The sequence below is a fragment of the Pleurodeles waltl genome, chromosome 2_2 (assembly GCF_031143425.1).
Source record: "Pleurodeles waltl isolate 20211129_DDA chromosome 2_2, aPleWal1.hap1.20221129, whole genome shotgun sequence".
NCBI classification, from domain to species: Eukaryota; Metazoa; Chordata; class Amphibia; order Caudata; family Salamandridae; genus Pleurodeles; species Pleurodeles waltl.
The window spans coordinates 1,106,260,879-1,106,283,949 of record NC_090439.1 but is presented as its reverse complement, the minus strand read 5'-3'; the positions used below and the strand labels follow the sequence as shown (position 1 = coordinate 1,106,283,949).

Below are 23,071 nucleotides of genomic sequence, written 5' to 3'. Positions count from 1 at the left end.
GCAGCAGGCGCAGTGGCACCAGGGCCAAGGTGTTAGGAGGTTCAGTGCGCTGGGTCCTGGAAGTACTTTACTACCTGGACAGTGGCGGGGCACCAGGGCCCGTGGCACTCTTGCTGCGCCTTTGTCAAACAGAGGACCAATGACACCGGCGAAGAGCCCGGTGTACAGACATGAAGCATCGGCACCCTCTTTACTCGCAGAACTTTACCAAAGATAGGACACAATCCCTAGGTTGCAATTATAACCTTTCACTTACCAAAAGCATGCCACCTTAATCTTGTTTTGTTATCAAATAATCAACAAAGTCGCCCAAAGTTGGTTTATTTTGTTACATTAGAAGGTAGCAAAGGTTAGAACAAAAGCGTATAACTTCAAAACCAATAACTGATTCCGAGAGCCACGTGTAAATAAACATTTAACAGGATTTCAAACCCTACCTTTGTTAACATTTCACATGACAGGAAACAAAATTAAGAGCATGGGGGGAAAAAAAACCTTCCTGCACTGAAACTGTAAAATATTTAGAAGGTAAGTATGGTCACAGAAAAAGCAATCTAATCAAATCTTTAAAATACTCTTAACATAAAAAGAGGAGCATGCCTCTGTTAGCTGTCATTTCACTTCATGAGCCGGTCCCAGGCAGTGGGAACATATGCAACCAAAGCATGAATGTCTTCGCACCACACAGGCACACACCGTCCCGCCTGAGAGCAGGCAGCAGGCTTCCTGAGGTAGAGCCGGCAGCTCCCGGCCATCATTTCCTGAGGTTCGCAGCGCTCCGCGGCTTCCTGGGCCCGGGGGGAGGGGGGCAAGTAGGCCTTGGGCAGCGCATACTTGGAACTTCCGTTCACAGCCTCGGCTTGATTTGGATCGTCTTTCCTGAAGATAGAGGAATATAAAAATAATTATGTTACAACACTTTAGACACTTTGCGGTCAAATCTATCAATGACAAACGCTTTGAAATTAAAAAGCAAAATCCCTGGACAAAAGACTGATGCGGTGTGCAGTCACGTATGTCTAAAATATATGCCAAAATAAGTCAGGCTCCAAACAAGCACATCTACGTACCGGGAGCTTGTGAAAACAAAACACAGACTACTCAAATCCTACACTTCCATAAATATAGTAGACACACAAAAGATAAAAAATAGTAAATGAACATGGTCTGAAAATGAGCAGGAAGTGAGTGTGTCTAGATTTAGGCATTACTTACAGGTTGAAAATGTGGTAGAAAGATCCCTACAGTAGGTTGAGATTTTGGCAGTCTTTATTTCGGAGTCTAATAATAAGGGGGTCATTATGAGTTTGGCGGATGGAAAAGGCCGTCCGCAAACTCTAGCGGTCAGGTTAAGCCTGTGCAGTCCCCTTCCTGCGGGCCCCATTAAGAATTTCCACTGCCTCAGCGGGAAACGGCCTACAACATTGACGCAGGCTCATAATGGAGCCAGCGGCAATGCTGTAGCGCGCAGGGTGCATCAGCACCTGTCATGATTTTCACTGTCTGCAAAGTAAAGCAGTCAGTGAAAATCGCAACGGGGCTTGTCTGTTGGAGACAAACTAGCATTTTCTTTTGTATATCTAGGTATGGATAACCTCAACAGTGGGAAATTCTCCAAAGTGAAACAATGCCTAGCTCCCTTTTGCAACATTTTCCTTTTGACATGCTCAGGGTATCTCCTTTGTTTGTTTATTATTGGCAGTTGTTCACCTGATAGTGTCATATTGTGAGTACATGTCAAGTTCCACATTCTCTGGGCCTCTTAGGACAGAATGGGAGATATTGTAGAACATACAGCATTGTGTTGTCAGTTTCCTTAAGCATAGGAGCCCTGTAAATTTGACAGCGAATGCCTGGAGCCCCATGAGTATCTTTTCAGGTCTAGAGGAGTTATGAAGCAATAATTTTTATTTTCTGTCCAATGACCCGTGGAAGAGAACTCCACAAGGGTGCTCCCAATCAGTCTATGGAAGTGTCTGTCTAGCAGCAATACAAAATAGGGTCCCTGAAGGGAAAGCTCTCTGTAAGATTTTGATATTGTTACCACCACTGCAGGGCTGCATCGTCAGATGGCGATAAGCATATTTTCGCACGATTATTCTGTGACTTGTACCCACTGCCCGCCCATTTCTTCCTGAATTGGTCACATGTGGAGAGGCAACGAGGAAATACGTAGGGGGTAGCAGAAAACCTCAGCCCTAGGAGAAACTAAGCTAGGTGTTAGAAATCTTTGGCCATGGCCTGCAGACTTATTTTTATTCCTCAAAGGGGTATGCTATGGCTTGCTTTATCTCCTCAGGAATTGTAAACAAGTGTTTGGTACCAATGTAGATTTGTCATAACTGAAAGTCAGTCCTAACTCTGGAAAAATAACAAGCAATGGTAGTGTCTTGCTGTTTTCCCTTTTATGAGCTGGAAAATAAGGTAAGGAAATACGAGGTGGCGTTCGTGTCTAAGGTGTGTCCTTCCGCCATCACAATGAAGTATTTGGTAGAAAAACAAAGGTATTTGTGAAGCCTACAGTACATATGAATGTGAACATATGCATCCTGGATGTCCAGTGAGTGAAGAATAATCCCTTGTGCAGGAGTTGGATGACCTCTTTCAGAGTCACCATGATAGTGGACTTTTTCATTGATGCTTGCTCTTCCATCTTTCTCTTACCAAGGATGAACCAGGAGTAAATCTCTGTTTTCTTTCAGACTTGATTCTATTAATCTCTTCATCAATATGTTGAGGCTCTCATTCTGCGATTTAGTTGTCTTTCCTGTACTGGAGGCTTCTGAGTAGGTCTCGCCACAAAGTTAATGGATTTGCAGAATTAGATCAGAGTCTACACCCAATGATCTGTAGTCATGTTCGCTCATTGTATTGAATACATCACAGTCCTTCCACATGTTAAGTCTTTCCTGTTGAATAACCATGTGGAAAGTATCAATCAATCAATCAGTGCTTGTATAGCACAACTACTCAACCGTTAGGGTCTCAAGGCGCTGGGGGGGAGGTGAGTGGGGAGTGTAGCGTTTACCGGTGAGTTGGTTCTTAAAAAAGCCATGTCTTCAGTTCCTTCGTGAAACTGAGGAGGGAGGTGGTTTGTCTGATGTGGAGAGGGAGGGCATTCATGGCGGTGGCTGCGAGATAGAAATAGGAGCGTCCTCCTGTTCTGGTTTTCTTGATGTGGGGTACTTCTGCGAGAGAGCTGGGCTGAACCTAGGGTCCTGTGGGGTACGTGGAGGTTGAGTCGCTGGGTCAGGTAGGCTGGTCTGGTGTTGTGGAGGGCTTTGTGTGCGTGGGTGAGGATCTTGAAGGTGACTCTTTTCTCTATGGAAAGCCAGTGCAGTGTACGCAGGTGTTGCGAGATGTGGCAATGTCGAGGTAGGTCGAGAACCAGTCTGGCGGCAGCGTTCTGAATGTTTATTAGTTTGCGGGTGAGTTTCTTGTTGATTCCGTTGTAGTGCGTTGCCATAGTCCAGTCTGCTGGTGATAAGGGTGTGTGTGACGGTCTCTCTATGTTCGAGGGGGATCCACTTGAAGGACTTGCGTAGGATGCAGGGGGGGGAAGCAGGTGGAGGTGACTGGGTTGACTTTGCTGAGGTTGGAGTCCAGGATGATTCTGAGGTTGCGGGCTTGGCTGGTGGGGGTGAGCGGGTTTCCGGGGGGTGGGTGGCACCAGGAGTCGTTCCACGCGTTGGGTTGAGGGCCCATGATGAGTACTTTTGTCTTGTTTGCATTGAGTTGACGGCAGCTGTTTCTCATCCAGTTGGTGACTGCTTCTATGTCTTTGTGGAAGTTGTGTATGGCTTTGTTGGGTTTTATACACAATTACAGGATGCCGAATATTATGAAAGGTTATCTCACAATCCGATGATGTGGTTAACTGGTGTGATTACTCAAAAATTGGCGGGACAAAAAGTTATTAGATGAAGAGGAATATCTATATTTATGGGTGAATCGTCCCAGATATCCTTGCTTATACACACTACCGAAAATACATAAACAATGTGAATTTCCACCAGGGAGACCGATAGTCTCAGGAATTGGGGGCCCGACCGAGAGATTGTCTCAGTTTGTGGATATTTTCTTACAACCCCTTGTGCATAATCTCCCCTCGTATATTAAGGATACAAAACACATACTTAGTCTGTTATCAGATATTCAGTGGGAGTCGGGTATGATCATGGTGACCTTGGATGTGGTGGCATTATACACCAGCATCCAACATGAGTGAGGTATACGAGCTATAGAACACATACTTAATAAAAGATCAGTGAATTTAATGGAACATACACACATGATATTACAGATGATTGATCTCATTTTGAATCACAACTACTTTCTTTTTTAAAAGGAGTGGTATAAGCAAAAACGAGGGGTAGCAATGGGGTCGAGATTTTCTCCCTCATATGCGAACCTCTTCATGGGATGGTTTGAAGAAAAATGGGTGTGGGGTCCAGAAGCAGTCGGATATCCTTTATTGGGGACGGTACATTGACGACTGTTTCATGTTATGGACAGGTGAAGAAGAAAAACTAATGAGATTCTTTGAACATCTTAATCAGAATAATGTTACCATCAAATTCACATATTAGCACAGCAAGACCTGTATAGATTTTCTGGATGTAGAACTATTTGCGGTGGATAATAAGATCGAAAGTAGACTGTACCGAAAACCAACATCGTGCAACACCATCTTACATACGGAGAGTGTACATCCAAAACACCAAATAGAAGCCATCCCCTTTGGAGAGATGGTACGAGCTAGACGTAATTGCAGTAGGAATAGTGATTTCCAAGAATGCATTAAAGATATGGGATGGAGATTCATTAGTAGAGGTTATTCACAGGATGTAGTAACAAGATCGCAACGTAAAGCCTCTAAAATATCTGGATCTAAGACACTGTCGCATCGTAGCCTTACAGATGAAGGAATTAAGAGTATGGATTCCCGGAAAGTGAGAATAATTTTAGATTATACAGATAATTCACACAAATTATTGAGGATAATGAAGAAGCATTGGCCATACTCACACAAGATCGAACTCTTCAGAAATATACTGGTAATAAGCCAGAGGTAGCTTATAGAAAGGGCTGTACACTTAATAACATTCTTAGCCCAAGCTACTTTTGTGACACTGCTAAACCCAGTTGGCTCAATTTACATAATCAAGGTTTTTATAAGTGTGGTTGTTGTGCCATATGTAAATGGGCCTGGTAGGCGAAAAAGACCTTTCAGGATGCGAATGGTAAGGAGTATGTTATTAGGTCACACTTAAATTGCAATACTAAATTTGCAGTATATATGTTGTCTTGTAAGTGTGGGATGATATATGTGGGCAGCAGTATCCGTCCCTTGAAAGTGAGAATTGCAGAACACTGGAGAGCAATAAAACAGGAGGACGAACGATATCCAATTGCCCTCCATATGAAAATTTGTGAAAAACAGGGCACCCATAAAGAATTTAAATTCTTTGGCTTTGATCTGTGCGAACCGAATCCCCGAGGTGGGAACAGAGAACTGGCTTTACGCAGAAAGGAATCGATTTGGATAAAGCGACTTGGTGCAGTGGAATTGGGTCTAAATTCAGATCATGAGATGGAGTATTTTTTGGGTGACGGATAAAACAAAAAAGACATAATTTACATTTAGTGACTTGCATCATGACTACAGAATAGATTATTTCAAGGCTGCATACTACAGAATTTGCCCTATAAGTATAATCTTTATAGTAGTAGAAAACTTATCATCTTTTGACTTTCTGAGTTGAGTTATAAGCAAGTCATTACGACGTGCTTGCTTAAGAATAGGTAACTTATAGATATTTTGTTTCAGCGCTCTTAAACATAATTAAGTTCGTAACATTAGAATGAACCAAGCAATGAGCCCATTTATTTACTTTAAACTCTTATTTTTAATTTACAGCAAGTCTGAACTGACGTGTGTATTGTGACACTATTAGTGGTTATTTCTTGTGTTTTCATATACATAATGTCGGAATGAGTCTGAATATCAAATTCCTTGATAAGCAACATGGGTTGAACAGCCCGCTTTCTACTTTTGTGATTTAAAATATGGTACGCGCTAAAAGAAACTACGTCGCGTTTTTATTGTTTTTGTAGACTAGCGTAAGTCCGTTTTCTATTTCTATTAACATGGGTCGGGTAGTCCGTTGCACATTTCCATGTTCCACAGCATTTAATATCGATGTAATCATGGCGTTCGTTTGCGTACTCACGGTAGCGTCGTGCTTCAGCGTTTAACACACAAAATAAGGTAAGGGAAGCACCGGGTTACATATTTAACATCTTTTCTTATGGTTGAAATTATAGGAATCGCTTTTTACGAGTCTTTTCAATACTTGTAGATACACTAAAACCTTAATAGGACCATGGATGTATAAGCGCGAATTAAGAGGCAGCAAAGAGAGTTTGGAGATAGTGAATGGGTATGTTTATATAGGTTGTAGCTTAAACACAGACTTTAGTACACTCTATTATGTATGGAATATTTAGGTAAGAATAATACAACATTGTACTTCAGTATTGAAATTCTTAATCTGGGCACATTCACTTGGAAACTAAATTCAATTATGTGACTTTGGTTTTATGGTTTCCACATGAAGAGCATGCAATATGCAATATTCACTAAATGGATGGTGGAAAGTTCATGCAGTTAATATGATTAAATATTAATGTATATTCTATGTGAATGCCATTTAGGAAGTCCTGAGGAAGTCAATGGGCACTCCCAAGACGAAACACGTGTTGGCTTGACTTAATGGATGGCGTAATGGATTGAATATTGAAATATGGACTTGAACATTGGAAATTTGGAATTTGAAAAAGACATGATGATGAACTTATATAAGTGAAGTGGAACATCATATAACTTTGTAATTGTTGTAAGACTACCATGTAATTTTGTTTTGTCTTTGGGAGCGTACGTAAGACTAATTAAATTAAATTGTCATCGAAACAGTTTGGAAGAGGATTTTTACGTACAAAATCAACAATTTGTTGTATATTAGTGCTTTTAGATTTTCAATGTAGGCTGCTATGATTGAATGTATGGCTTTGTTGGGTTAGTTGGAGATGGAGAGGATGAGTTGTGTGTCGTCGGCGTAGGAGATGATGTTGATTCCGTAGCTTCTGACAAGGGTAGCTAGCCGGGCCATGTAGACGTTAAACAACGTGGGGCTGAGGGAGGATCCTTAGGGCACTCCACAGGTGGTGGGTGTGGGGTCTGCGAGGAAGGAGGCGAGTCTCACTTGTTGAGTTCTACCGGAGAGGAAGGATTGGATCCAGTGGAGGGCCTTGTCTCTGATGCCGGCTTCGTGGAGTCTTCTTATCAGGGTGTGATGGGAGACTGTGTGGAAGGCCGCCGAGAGGTCTAGTAGGATGAGTGCCGTCGTCTCTCCCTTGTCCAGCAGGGAGCGGTTGTTGTCTATTGGAGCTAGGAGGGCTGTTTCAGTGCTATGGTATTTCCTGAATCCGGGCTGGGAGATGCTGAGGATGTTGTGGTCTTCTATAAACGTGGTGAGTTGGCTGTTGACTGCTTTTTCGATGACTTTCACAGGAAATGGGAGTAGGGAGATGGGCCTGAAGTTATTGAGGTTGGTGGGGTCTGCCGAGGGTTTCTTGAGGAGGGGGTTGATCTCTGTATATTTCCAGTCGTCGGGGAAGGTTGCGGCAGCTAGTGAGCGGTTGATGGTGAGGCGGAGCTAGGGGGGGGTTTGGTGTCTGTGGCTCTGTTGAAAATGTAGTGGGGGCATGGGTCCGTAGGGGGCCCGGAGTATATGGACTTCATTGTTCTCAGCGTATCTTCGGTGGTGAGTGGGGTCCAGGTGGTAATTGTTGGTTTGTTGGTGTAGAGTTTTGGTAGATGGGGTTCTGCGCGTAGGTTGACCTTGCTGAAACTGTCGTAGATGGTCTTGATTTTGTGGTGGAAGTAGGTGTTGAGTCTGTCACAGAGGTCCTGTGAGGGTGGCATGTCCGTTGTTTCACTGTTGGACTGGGCAAACTCCTTGATGATGCTGAAGAGTTCTTTGCTGTTGTGTGCGTGTGAGGAGATTCTGTCTTGTATAGCTTTCTTTCTGGTGTTTCTGATGAGTTGGTGGTGTGCGGTGGTGGCAGCTCTGAAGTTGCTTTGCGCTCCTGTGTATTTGGTGTTTCTCCAGATTGTCTAGAGATGGCGACAAGTGCGCCTAGATTCTCTGAGGTCTGGGGTGAACCAGCTAGCTTTCTTTGCGTGGGTGCTGTTCTTCTTTTTGACGGGGGTAATGGTGTTGGCACAGTCGGCGATCCATTTGTGGAGGGTGCATGCTGCGGTGTCTGAGTCGTCGTTGTGTGCGATGGTGGGGGCGGCGGTGAGCTGATCGCCGGTTATTCTTGTCCAGTTTCTATGTGATGGTTGGTGTTGGGGTCTGATGACCGTGGGTGTGTTAAAGGTGAAATGGATGCATAGGTGGTCTGTCCATGGGAGTTCTGTGGTTTGTCTGAAGGTGGCGGAGGTTCCTTTGTGAAGATGGGAATGACGGTGTGTCCTGCTGAGTGTGTTGGCTCTGTCACGATCTGTCGGAGTCCTATGTTGTGGAGGTTGTCTAGGGGGGATGCGGTGTTGGAGTCTTGTAGGTTTTCGAGGTGGAAGTTGAGGTCTCCCAGGAGAGTGTAGTTGGTGGATGCGATGGCTTGTGCAGAGAGCAATAAGTAAATAGTTGTACTTTAAGGTATGAGTCAAAAGCCTCCCAACTTAGCTAAAAGCACTGTTACGGAAAATTCTCTTGAAAGGAGAGAGGAGGCCTTTATCTCTGGTTCCCTGAAAAGTGAATGGATTGCACATTTGCACAAATCCCTAGAATGAAATGTTTTAGTGTCCGATCAGATGGCCTCAAGGGAGATGCCTGCCTACCTGCTAAACCATACCCTGCCATTAAATGGCATTATAAAAAACTGTACTTTCACCTGCTGATCTTGATCTTCTAAAAGTATGCTTGTGTCTTGCTTTACAGTTTGGTGGAGTAGCTACGGGGTGACACTAGCTTCTTAGATCAACATTTAACAGCATCTGCCATCACTGAGTTTGGTTTAGGGTAGATTGCGCCCAATAGCTTCATCAGATGTCCCCTCTAATCAATTATTTCATTCAGGATATGAATAATCTTAAGAGGACATTGAAGGTGTCCATTAAAACAGCATAAAGAGTACTGATTTTGTTTGGCCACCATAGGCAGATGAAATCTTTAGATGCTCTTTCCCCCTAGGATGTGAAAATAGGCAACGTCTTTCGGTGAATCAGCCACAGTAGACCGTAAGTACCATAAAGATGTGACATTCCACTTCTTTGGCCTCTTGTAGAACGTCTTCCCACTCATCATGGTCTTATGTGGTATATAATCAGGATAAAATCTTTCCATAGAGGTATACAGCAAGAGAGGAAAGTGGCTGGTGGACGAGATCTGCCTCGAAAATTGAGCAAAATTTAATCTGTCCTGTTTACATTATGGTAGTTCTCTGTTATGGAATGTGTATCACTCCTTCATCTTTCATCCCTTTCCTTTCTAGCTGTCACTGTAAAGAGTGTGTTGATGTGGAAACATTGACATTCCGAGCTTATATGCCCTACACAGAATTGTAGTGGGAATGGCAAATGACTTAGGGTGTGATTTAGAGTTTTGAAAAGTGGAGGTACCACCATAACTGGCAGCCTGGCTGTAGGCCAAACCTATGGTTCCCAACCTGATTTACAGGTTCCCACCAGAGGAGCCCCAGCTGGGTATGTCAGTGGAAACCCCTGACATCGGGGCCCATCTGCAATGGAATGCCACTAGTTTCCTGTCTGGACCCATCATGCGATGCATCAATAGCCCAACGAGCAGGGCAAAAACTCCATCTGTGTCAGGGCCATTGTTATTTGTTTTTAAAAAACAAACTCCCTCTTTTGCCATTTGTTTTTGAAAAACAAGAAACTTTGCAGAGCTGGACCAAACTAATATGGCTCCCACTCAGCAAAATGTTCTGCCTTCATTGCAACTGCAAACGCCACACTGGTGGTTGAAATGGAGGCAATGCGATCTCCACCTGCTAGGTGCGAATAGTATAATAGGGAGGGCAGTACACCGCTAGTGAACGGAGATCAGAGCATCCTGAGGTCTGGCAGGTCATCTGAGCAACTACAAATGTCCTTCTGTCTTGCCATGAGAAGCCCCACGTATACGACCTGCTTGAGGTGGCTTTTTAAGGATCAACGATGATGTGATATCATCCATAAAGGATGTTATCAGTGTGTACATCTTTGATAACAATAGTCTGCTGGTCGATGAGGATGGTGATTACTTTAGACTGATAGGGTGGTCGCTGGAGATGACTGCCGTGAAAGGGCCTGTATGCACTGTGAAGCAGGATATTTGGCATTGAATATGATTGTGCTTACTTCATGGCTGTTTATGAGGCACAGACAAAAAAACAGGAGATGCCAAGTCCTCTGAAAAAGCCACCTCGAAGACACCTTAACTTTGAAGATGTCAAATTCAGGGAATTTGAGTGCTTCCTCCTTTTACCTTGAGAGGATGAAGCCAAATTCTTTGACAAAGATGCTCTGAATGCATTTTAGAACTGGAGATGTTCATTTCAGGGAATATGGAGTCTTTTCACTTTTGTGGTTTTTGAGGGCAGTCGGATCTCCCCGCTGACTGACTGATGTCCTAAAGAGAGGCGTTTTAAGGGAAACTCTGGTAGTAAGTACAGAAATGGGCTGGCAGAGTTTGCATTTAACTTTGTGTTTGGGATGAAGGCATTACGGTCATATTCGGAGGGGCTTCTTTCTCTTTGGATGACTTAAACATGGAGTCAAGCTGTCTTCCACACTATGACAGTAGCTCACTGAATTTGATGCTCCATGGGCCATAACCCTAGAACCAATCGTCCTCAAGGCTTCGAAAAGAAATCAATTGAGGATTTTTTAAATGAAAAAAAACCTACGATGTGAAATGTTGAAGAACGCATGGATTCCCTCACACAACGTATAGTAGAAGTCTGGGTTGTGCAAGTGCAGTTCATGGAACATTTACCTATCAATGAGGTTAATGTGCTAGTAAATACACACACTTCTTTAGATTTTCATTGATGCTGATGCCATTCGTACTTAACTCCGAAACGTATGGGTTAAACGTATCTGAGTACATCCAGGAAATGCCTCAGATGTACAGATATGATAGCAGGTTTTTTCCACAGAGTGTGGCAATACCCAGTGATTACTGACTTTAGGAGGGAGGCGCTGAGTTGTTTTACAGAGGTGACAGGCGCCATGTTCAACCAGGACCCAGTTTACTGCTTGTTAGCTGTTCGTCTCACTACCAACAAAGCACAACACATAGGCCTCTTTGGTTTAGGTTTTGACACTGATGAGGCGCTGCATTGTCATGGCATGGAAATCTCCCCTTGCTCTCCTGGTAGGAATGGTCATACCCGGAAATAGCTGCAAGCTCGAACACCAGGTGCGCCTGCAAAGAAGAGAGATAAACTAAACGGGGCAATTACTTGGAAAAACGAGAACCCACGTCAGATGAGTGCCTTCCATGAAATAGAAAGCAAGAAAGTAACAAACATGTTTGTCTTTACAGTTCAGAACAGAGATGAATGGGTGGGGAGGGGGAACCATAGACCATCTAGTGGTTTAGATGTTAACCCGAGGGTTAAAATCCCATGATACACGAAGGTCAATAGTTTGAGGCCCACTGAGGAACAGATAATGGCGCTGTCATCTTTCAGATAACTCCTGGGAAAAGCTTGGGTTACGTTTCTTTTCGACAGTTGAACTGTTTCATGTTTCATTTTTATTCAAATAGGCTCTTAAGGTACCGAAGTAATAATCTAAAGAAATAGGTTACTATACCAGAGTGATCAAACAATGTATAATGATATCTACTGCAATGCATAACATAATGCATTTTTATGAGCCAAAATATTAGCTGTAATACATTGTTTTGTGTAAAAAGAAATATTAAAAACAATGGAGACTGGTACATTACACATATTGTCTGATGTCCCCTTCACCATAGATGATTACCCTTGCCTCCTGATATTGCTGGACCTTTATCTGCTCTCAACAGTGACCAGTCCACCTTCAATGCATCCTGGAGTCTTAAACAGGATTCGCTGCCAGAGTCCGTCCCAAGTTCTCCTATCTTTCCAACTAACAGCAGTTTCTGCGCATGGGCACCTTTAAGTCCCAGAGGATCCCTATCACCTGCAGACCCCACCTCCCCACCCCCTGGTTCCATACACTCCCTGTGATCTCCACCCCCCACATGGAGCCACTCTGTGCTGTACTCACAGATAAGAACATCACGGTTCATCAATATGCTAATGCTACAGAACTGTGCTTGAAAGTCTCCTCTGCTTCATACATCCTATGCCCCAAACATTGCCTGCAAATCAGGCCTACCCAGATCTCATCCCAACCAAGATATCATTTCTATTAGTGGCCAAGAACAACAAACAAGAAACAGTAGAAAACTGTCTCAATAACATGAACCTTGACGACTTCAAATCCCTACTTTCACTGCATGTCAAGTCATTTGGATTCACCCTGGATACCAATCTCAGTCTCATGGAATACACTGTCAAAAAAACAAAGATGGCTTGGTGCCAGATCTGTCTTCCCACCAAAGTAAAACTGTTTATTTTAGAAAGCTTTTTCAGAACTGTTGTTCAAGCTTCCATGCTCTTGCACCTAGATGGTGCCAACACCCTACTCCGTGCCCTCCCTGACTCCACAGTGGCACCCCCTCAAGGCATCCTTGTAGCCGGAGCACATCTCATCTCAGGCCTGACGAAATATGATCACATCACCTCCAATGTGATGGAACTCTGTTGGCTCCCGTTGTGGCCTGCATCATCTTCAAAACCGGGCAGCATCATTTACAAACAGTGCTTATTTTGTAAAAAAAAAAAAAAAAAATGTCACAGCGCAACGTTCTGCTCAGAAGCTGTGGCCCACATCATCGAATGTCAGGGTGCCAAATAACAAGGCTGCGTAGTCTTGCTTCCACCTCATGTCTCTTTAATCCACCACCAGACAATCCCTGCCTCTTCATCTCACTCTTACATGTTATGTCTCATCCCTGCTATCTCTCTTAGTCACTATTTTCTGACTTTCTCTTCCTTCTTCTTTCCCTTGTTTTGTGTTTTCTCTCTTGCTCTGGATCATAACTTGTTGAAGGAAATAAGTGTCGGTGGGCCCCATCTGTAACCACAGGCTCAAAATAAGCACTGTTTACAAAGTCATCACTACCAGAACGCCACTTACATTGCAGAGAAGCTCACCATCTCTGGTGGTGCTTGGCACACTCGCAGTCAGGACACCATCAAACTAACACGTGTAAAAAGTGAATAAACAAGGCAACAAGCCTTTTCCATCTATGCACCCAGGATCTGGAATGTCATTCCTGAACTATCAGGACTGTCCCAAAGCTGCTCAAATTTAGGAAACAGTTGAAGACACACATCTTTAAAAAAAAAATACTGCTGCACAATGCATTAGCAATTCACAAACCAGGTACACCTTGTATCGTGCATTGCCTTTTTGCTAGGTTCATGCTGAAGAAATACCACATAAATGCATAAAGACATACAGAGAAGAACTGCAATTTTAGTTCTAGTTGCATAAGGAGACTCACTAAGAATCTTAAGAGGAAGAGTGTTTTAAATATCAGGCGCCAAGTAGGAAAATAGATGTCCTCACATGCAATAATCCTCTTTATAAGAGCATATCTTCAGTTTTCTTATTACAGTCTACTTGTGAGGTCACTGCTCAAGTTTAACACGAAAATGACATAGGTACTCTACTGTGATATTTTATTTACTTTATATGTGATATCAGTATGCCTGCTTCCAGCAGACATCTGAAAAGCAGATCACTAATCAAAATATAACTGTTGCTTAAACAATGAAAGTTACTTAGCTTTTCAGGTGTTCCTGAGATTCCATCATTAGCTTATAAGGAGACACTTCTGGCAGCATATTTATTTATGTATTGCAATGTTGGATTTAAATTATAGAAAACAGGAACCTGCACAATGCGCTCACTCAGAGTCTCAATTGCTTTAGAAAAAGGCTTGCATTAAACTTTTTAAAATATATTTGAGAAGCTATTACAAAGTTACACACTGGTTTATTTTCACAGTGGAAGTTCCACATTTATTCTACAGATCAGCAGCAAAAATATTTTTTCATAAGAAGCAGTAAAAGAACAAAAAAAATGACGTGGTTGGCTTGGGGAAGAGTGATGCTGTAACCAGAGGGAATAAGATACCCAAACCATATGCTCTAAGGATATTTCAAGTCACCTTGGTATCCCGTGACTTTAAAAAGGAACAACTTGGCTGTGTGGATTATTGGATTTCAGTTCTCCTCCCTCTGCTTGTACCTCGGCCACAGAATCAGCAGCGACAGACCGCCCACCAAGGAGCAGCGATGAAGCTGTGACTCGCCTCGAAGCGCACTGTGCCCATCACTGAACTCGGTTATTCATGTGGCTAAAACTAAAAACGCGTCCAGTGCCCGGGGATTCCGTTTCTGGGTGCGCGGCTCGGCGCATAAGTCACTGCGAGGAGCTGCCAAGGATCTGTCCCCAGGGTTTAGGGTTCTTAGCTCTAATCCAAGGCAGCTTTACTTGTTGTCATCAGATCTGTCCCTGCGATGGGCGCAGCGCTGCGTTCTGCTCGACCGTGCGCACGTTCGTTGAGCTTTGATGGATTGATTCTGCTTTCAGAGCTGGCGCCAAGTTTAGCCGTGGCTCCCGCACTGGCCTTTGCTCAGGTTCCCCAGCTCTCCAATCCGCTCATGGCAGCTTCAACGTCAATTCACCAAAATGCCAGGGGTAGCGGGAGTGATATCACACGCCATCTAACCTTTACTTTCACTCACACATGCATGCTTACCAGTGGTCGAAGTGCATTAAAAAAAGGATGGGACCTGTAATTGTAATTGAATTGTATTTATATAGCGCTTACTACCCCTGACTACTCCGGAACCCAAGAGGAATTAGTGGTGGATTAGTTTAGGGAAATATGATTACAGTTTTGGTATTATTAGGAGTTAATTTGAGCAGAGGATATGCGACTTTACTAGTTGTGATGCTGCGTGCAATGGCTGTGGGGGCAGTGAGCGTCAGGGCGGGGACAACGGTATGGCTAAAAATAAAATATTGTGTATTTGTTTTCGTCTTTCACCGTCAGGTAGCTACAAATAAAATAACATACACTGTAAATGAAAAATTATTAAAAACAGTTGCTACTGTTTGGGAAATGCACCATAGTACATTATGAAACCTCTATTCGTTCATGCACTCCATAGGTCTATGTGTAACGAGAGAGCCACCAAATTAAGTCTTGGTTCGTGCAGTGGAGAAAAGAGACGTGTATTTTTAGTGCTACAAGGTCACAGCCTGTGACAGAAAGCACTGTGAATATAAAATTAATTATTTTGAACTTTACACCCTGTACCGTGTGAATTACACACAGTACAGGGCACAAGTCCTAAAAAAAGAAGTGGGGGACTAATCAAGTTAGACAGAGTACAGCTGACAACATGGTGCGTGATATCACAGCATGTGACATCATGGCACGTGACATCGAAAGTGGCATCACAGGATGTGACTTCACAGGAAGTGGCATTACAACCCAAACCTCACATGAAGTGATATCACAAGTGACATCTGATCTAAACACCTCAGAGGTCTATAAGGAGTACATTTGAGCGAATTACTAGATTTAACAAATTCGATTTTGCGTTGGGGTTGTGCCAAAAAAGTGACACAACTCCAATGCAAAATCTGGGCCTCAATTTCAACATTTATTTTTTTAATCTATGACAGAAAGATATTGACACAAGGAGAAACTTGGCAATAGATCTGTTCTGCGTAATTGTATGCAAAGATCATGTCGACCTACACACCCTAGCAGGTTTAATTCTTTCTGTGGAGTTGTGCTTTTTAATCCTGCCCCAGAGACGCACCAATAAAAGTACCTGCGTACTATGAAGATAGTTTTAACTCACCACATATCTCTCCACACGCTCTGCCCACCGCACCAACCTGAGCTCGTCATAGGGTATTCATCATACCTCTCAAAAAACATCCATTGAGCTCCTCCCTCCCGGGAGTTGTAGTCCACACCGAGACTAGGCATCACGGCGTGAGGAGGTTCCCTATGAAGAAGCATGGCAGCTTTGGTGGGTGAGGGAATTTGTCCGAGAAAAGGAATACTCTATACCAAGTAGGTAATCACAGCCATCTTCTTCAGGACAGCGTTTTTTTAAATGAAAACGTATGTAACTTCAGCACAATATAGCTCTTTCAAATAACCTCGTAGCACAAATCCTCTCCTTTGACAATGACGTAACTAATGTACCAGTTGATCCTATCACAGGTAGGCATCTAACAGACCTCTTTACCGCCCAGAGGCACTACCACCAAACCCCCCGCTCTGTAGCTACTGAGCAGCCATGTGTTTTGGTACTCCATCAAATATTTAAAAATTGGACCTGATAACCCAAAACCATTCCTTCATGTATACAGCACGATTCCATTCAATACATCCTTAATTCCATTCTGTTCAATAAATACACACAACGGGAGGTCCCAACAAGGCATCACAGCTGGAGTGATCTTAGTCTCCGTTGCGTCGCTATTATCCCGGCTGCTCTCAGCAACACAATAGTCAAAAGAATGAAGGATTAAATTGCAGAAATTTTAAAATATATGAATTCACAATTTTATGATGTATTATGAAGAGTGCTGAGATAAACATTGATGCAATTTTACATTGAATTTTACTCTGGAATATGTTGATGTATTGTTTTGTCTTCTAGGTTTTATGTATTTTTATAAGATTATAAAGAATAAAAACAATATACTTTTGTATGTCGATGTTTGATGTATTTCTTTTTGCACAGTTGCACTTTCATCTAACCTGCTCTTTGCACTCTTATTCAACTGGCATTTTGCTTGGGGGAGCCTGTTGTGTTTTTGTGTTAATTATCTCAAACACACTGTTTACATCCCTCGGAATAAGTTATCAGCTTTCAATGCTTATAGTTGAGTATGCGAACTTGTCATATCATTGTCAGTAGGAACACTAAAAAGTACCCAAACCTGGAGTAGGTAGATCTTCAGAATCAATGCAGTCCCAACCATTCTTGTACACACATAAGCACTTAGTCTAGGCTGCCCAAAAATTATTTGTAGTATTCGATGGTTCGCCAGTCAGGTCACGATGCTTACTTTTTCAGGGTTGAGGCTGCGAGTGCATGCACTAGCGCATGCGTCTCGCTTGTGAGACTCTTTTGCGTTCAGTAAAAGGCTTAGAGCCCGCCTGTTGCTCACCATTTGTTGGTTTGCGTGGCACTCTTTTTTACAGCTTTGTAATTCGTCAAGACTCACCTGGCATCATTTCGGTTTCTCTGTGTGGAGCAGGGATCAAGCACTAATTGATTTAACCTAATTAGTGATCGTCTGCCCCTCCCAATGTGATCGAGGTACTATTTGTTCTTTTTAACTTCTAGTGTCCTGCAAACAGAAGGCTTGTGACTGGCAAAAACGTGCCCAGCAGGACACACAAAATTGCAAGTTTTTCGTTTTTTAAAACTAACTTGCTTTTATTTTGCCAAGTCGCCTTTTCTCAGTTTCCACTCATGTTTTGTTTTGTTTTTGCTCGTGGGCGTTGTTGTCAGAAGATGACAATTAACTTGTTCTAAATATACGAAACCTACTGCATTGTAAATGCTTGTTTTAGATTTTCAGTTAAGCTAGAACTGCTGCCTCACTAAAGGGATCCTTCATAAGATGATTCCCTTAAAAGGCAATGTGGAGGGAGTGGATTTTCTTTAAATAGAGTCCTTAATTGCCTACGTCTAGGGGGTTCAGGGGTGTAGGTTCCTGTTAAAACGGAGAACAATATATATTGCTGTTGGCCTTTTATAATCTTTTTTTTTCCAAAGAGGTCATTTTAGAGTATTCCTTACTTAAATACACGTTTGACATGTATTCATCGCCTTAGTAGCATTACAGACAATGTAAGAATGGGGGATCTTCATTTGACTCAACTCATGCCTTCATTATTTCTTTTCAAAATGGCAGAAAAGACCTGTCTTGTAGGAGAGTTTCAGAAAAAGCTAACCCTGTATATTTAGAACGATGGCCATCCACAATTTCTGCTTAGTTTGTTCGAGTATTTCGACAAACTATCGTAGCATGAGTAGTGAATGGTGAAGAATACAATATAATAACTAGCTATCATTAATAATACATTTTTAAATGCATTGATTTGCATTTTAAATAAGTGGACACACACACGATGAACGCAACTTCAGTTTGCCTGTGACTTACCAAAAATGTCAACACATGCGTTGAGTCACTTCCAGATATCACAGGAAGAATGTACAAAACATGACCACCGCAGTTTAATTTCTCTGACCTCCAAGTGGAATACCAGAATAGGTATCATCCGGATGCCACACAAAAGCAAACATTTCTGTACAAATGTCCGTCAGTCTTGATTTATTTTCAAAACAGTTCACAAACGCCATCCACGGTGCCATTACATTATTATTTCATTTATAAACCATGCTTCATGCTGTGGCACCCATTGCCACATATAGTTTTGCACTGTACACAATCAGATAATCTGCATAGCCACTCTGAAAACTCCTGCACAAGGAAAACACATTTTCTAGAAGAACACCCAATTTCAGAAAGCATGTCAGTTTGTACAGTCCATGAGTAGCGGGAAAGGCTAGCAGGGGCAAACTACGCCACATATGTATACTTACACTATAATCAGGATTATTCTACAGGTGCGTAATATAGCCTAAGCACACAGCTGTACTGTATTTTCGTAAAACAAGTCCCCACAGGCACATTGAGTGGTTTTCCATCACTTCCATACTGATATCTCAAATGTGTTTGCTTGTAAAGGATGCGCACTACTTGAATGTCTAAGGTGTTATGGTGATAATGGTATTTTTACGCACTCTCTGATGTGTACAAACTGGAGATGTCTTTTGCATGCCGTCAGCACAAATACAGATAAATTCCCTCTGTTGTCTCGACTGCCAGTAAGCATCAGTCTGCTTAAGTAGGATAGGCAACAGATGAAGGAGCCACACTGGGCAATCCCACAGTATATCTTTTATCAAAGCAAATACACTGCTACAATGGTCCATTTGTAAAAATACAATTCCTCTTGGGAGTGTAGTATTTTAACCACCTTAATGCTGTTATGAATCAAGACACATTTGTCTAGCAATAGTCAAAGGAATTCAACAAAGCCCGATGTTTTCAGCATCTAGCCCTTGAGCCATGGCATTCATGTTGCGTTTACTTGAAGTAAAATGATAAATTATGGTCTAATCATTATATTCCATGATAGCCATATATTTAAGCAATCTTTTCCAATTAGGATAGGCAAGAATGGTACGATAGACATTCATTTAATACAAAAGACAACATGATTCACCCAAGTATCCACTAATACACCAGGGTTTCTACATATAGCTTTGGCAATTTAGAGGCCAGTAGCCTCCTGTACTACTTATAGAAATCGGATAAGAGGCTGTCCAACTCAGACCCACCCTATAAAAAAAGAACTCCCAACAGCTGCCAGCTGCATTTTCAAGAAATATTGCACCCCCTGTCATTATTTTGTATCTAGTGGGGTACAGTGCTTTACCGCTTACCACATCTTCACCATTTAGAACATGATTTAACGGTTGATAAAGTAAAAACCGCCTTTGAAATGGAAATGCTGCATTGCGCATACAAAATAAAACAATGCATATTGAATCCGGCACTCATATGAGTTTTTAAGTAAGGGGCTGGCAAAAGCTGTTTATTTAGTGCCCTGATACGTAGATGTGTGTATTATCCTCTTTGAGGTACGGATTAATCTACAAATACACATCACCAATAAGAATCTCAGGTAAAAGAATACATGGAAGAGAGCAGGATTTGGACTGATCACATATTTTTAATTTGTGGGTAGTGTTACAACTTATCTCTATTGAGAGAGTAAATCACACATTTGTAACACTGAGCCATTTCTTGAATAGGGAGCTATGGGTGTGGAGGTCAAAATTGTTCTCTTTTCTATATAATTTTATACTTATGGATACATTATTACACTGTAGCCCTTTATACTTATTGATAAATTATAACACTGTACCCTGCTGATGACATTGTTATACGGATTTATATGGTGCAGTTTATCACCTGTGAGGGTACCCAGGCACTGCAGCAGGCGTATAGCCCTTTCACCTCTTCATCTCTGCAAGGTCAATGCAAATGAATTATAGCTATTTTCTTAAGAATGGCACCTACTTTGCAGTACTATGAAGTGCCAGAACCTGTATTACCAAGTGCTATATAAAACAAAAAAAGAGTTATTCCCAGACTGCCCAACATGTACCAGACAAAGAACCTAGGGGAGAGGTTGTGGCATAATGGCCAGAGCTGCCGACTTTTGAGCTGGGGAACACGATTTCAATCTTGGCGCCGGCTCAACATCCTGTGATTCTGGCACATTGCTTAATCTCTCCTTGCTACCAAAAATGAATGTGTTCCTGTGTAATGAAACCGGTGCTCATGTAAAGCACTTTAATACCTTTGTATCAACTTTGCGCTACATAATACTGCACAAAAAAAAAGAAATAAAGTGCTCCAATACCTTCCTGTCGAGTTCCCGCTACCTAAAATTGAAAAAAATAAAATAAAATAAAAAAGACCCCGCAGAAATCGCAATGAAACAGCAATGCTGAACAACATTGGCAAAAAGAATTGTATTTCTTTCTTTACCAGTGCTAAACAGAATCAGCAAAAGCAATGGCAAATCCAAGACGTCGGCATTGGTTGCCGAAAGGTGAAATCCAATGGCTTTGCCAATTCTTGCTGTATTGAGTCCCATCATGGAAAAAACTATCATCACATCAGCATTTTATTCGTTTTGACAGATGTGACCATTTTTTGAAAAATGGCACCTCTGTAGTTTGGGACACCAACACCATGGTCGAATTCTATTTGTTCACGTAACATTTCAGAGAAACATTCACCATGCTTTGTTTAAATATCCCTAATATTAAAATCCACAGAATTTCCATGATTGCATTATAATTTATGAACCTAGACTTTCTCTTAGGTATTAATATAATCATATATACTTCTAGAAACATTCATTTTCTTGCATACAAAAATAATACATCTTTCCATCCAAACCCCGCAGCCGAGAGGCAAAACCATCGTGCTATGTGCTCTTCTGCTGAGGTTTAAGCCCACAAGCAGTTATCACCAGGATAATGAAGTCAACAGCTATGTGTGGCTATCATAATTATGTTAGTAACCACAGCCTTTAGTGAAGCGTATTTATTTACCCAAACTTCTTTTTAATGCTATGAAAACACATTAGTCCAGTTACGGAATGCGGTTTAGAACAAGACACTATAACAGGAATAAAATAAAACATCTTAATAAATTAAACTAAAAGACAAACCGAACGAACTGAAATGTACAATCAATGCATAACTCTGCACCTCAATGAAATACCAAAATGAATAGCAATTCCAAGAATAAGAAACATGTGAAGCTTTTCAGTGGGGCCAGATTTCAATAAGATGCATCCCCGCACCTAGGTTTGTTAGAACAAAGTTTGACAACCCACGAGTTAAGGCGCAGTGCTTAATTTGTGCTTGTTGTTTCCGGTGCTGAGCACCGGCACTTATTTGTGAGGGCCGGGGCTTATTCTTCTGGCTCAAGCATTGCTGCGAGCAAAAGACACATATGGGAAAGACGGGTGAAGAGAAAAAATGAAAAAGCGTCACAAATGTAGAAAGCAGAAAGCTGCAAGAGTGAGCTGAAGGGGCAGGGAGTGGCTTTAAATGGACTGAAGAGCGCCGAGATGGCTTCAGGATTACGCCGCCTCAGTATTCCGTGTTCCCACATTTAATTGCAGCAGCCGCCTGTTGAAAAGCAGGGCTTTGGGCACCGGCACCTCTTTATTTACAAATTAAGCGATGGTAAGGCCAGGCAAATCGTCATCTACAACAACTGAAGAAAATACCCCTAGTAACTTGATTCCGAGGGATCTTTTTACCCTTGAAACGATGACCATGGCGGGGCCCCACTATCAGTGCTACACATGCCTTGATTACAAGGTTTGCGCATAGTATGTAACAAGTCTTAAGCGATACTCCTTTTCCCATAAACTACCAACCGACGGGGAAACAAGAAGTACACAAGCCATAAATAAATGACGGGAAACAGGCGGCAAATAACCAGGAATTAAAATGCCTTGGGTTGCAGCATTGCAGTACACTCACATGGAATGTCTCCAGCCGCCTGGCCTCTTGTGTAGGCAGTGATTCCGCTGGCATCGGGCACCTTTCACACCTCTAAGGTATTTATATGGAGCCATGAAATCATCTGTAATCCCTCTACGAGTTCAGCTGAGGAGCCCGCATCTCCCTGACCTCCTGTCGCGGTTTCAAACTCTTCCTTCCTGGCCCCCGTTTTCGTTCCAACCGAGTGCTCTTTCCCAGCACCGGGCTGCCCGCGACGGAACCGGACCCACCTCGCTCTCCCACGCGACGGTCTAGGATGTGTTTCTGGGCCCCGGCAGGGACCCTCCTGGGAGACTGTCTGGGGTACAACGCGCGGATTACCTCAGACCTTCCTACCACATCTGGGGCTAGATTGGTATCATTTCATGTAGTTTGTTTATTAGGCTGTCGTGTGAGTGCTTTATAAATATCAAAAGATTAATAAAAATGACTCTAAATCAGGAAACACTTCCCCTCCTCACAGTTCTATCAGCAAAACCCTCCATCTCCACTGACAACTGACCCGCTGTGCCACATTGGGTTCCCGCTCACTGTGCTTTGACGACCAATCATTGTCGTAGCCCACTTAGTCCACTGATAAAATGTGGCAAAATTCACATAAAAACCTAAATGTTGGTCAAAACTCCATGTCTTTTTATGGCTGCAATGGTTGTGAATCCTAGCAGTGTGGCTAATAGCAAGCCAATGC

General features: G+C 42.5%; 1 protein-coding gene across 2 annotated transcripts in view; it reads right to left on the bottom strand.

The window, feature by feature from the left end:
- Positions 1–305: 305 nt before the first annotated feature.
- The window catches only part of ZC3H3 (zinc finger CCCH-type containing 3), a 1,347,955-nt gene continuing 1,325,189 nt past the window's right edge, over positions 306–23,071 (bottom strand). For both annotated transcript variants that reach the window (XM_069220898.1, XM_069220897.1), the window contains exon 12: positions 306–879. In XM_069220898.1, coding sequence (XP_069076999.1) covers positions 848–879 — 32 coding nt within the window. In that variant the 3' untranslated portion in view covers positions 306–847. The remainder of the gene's footprint in view (positions 880–23,071) is intronic.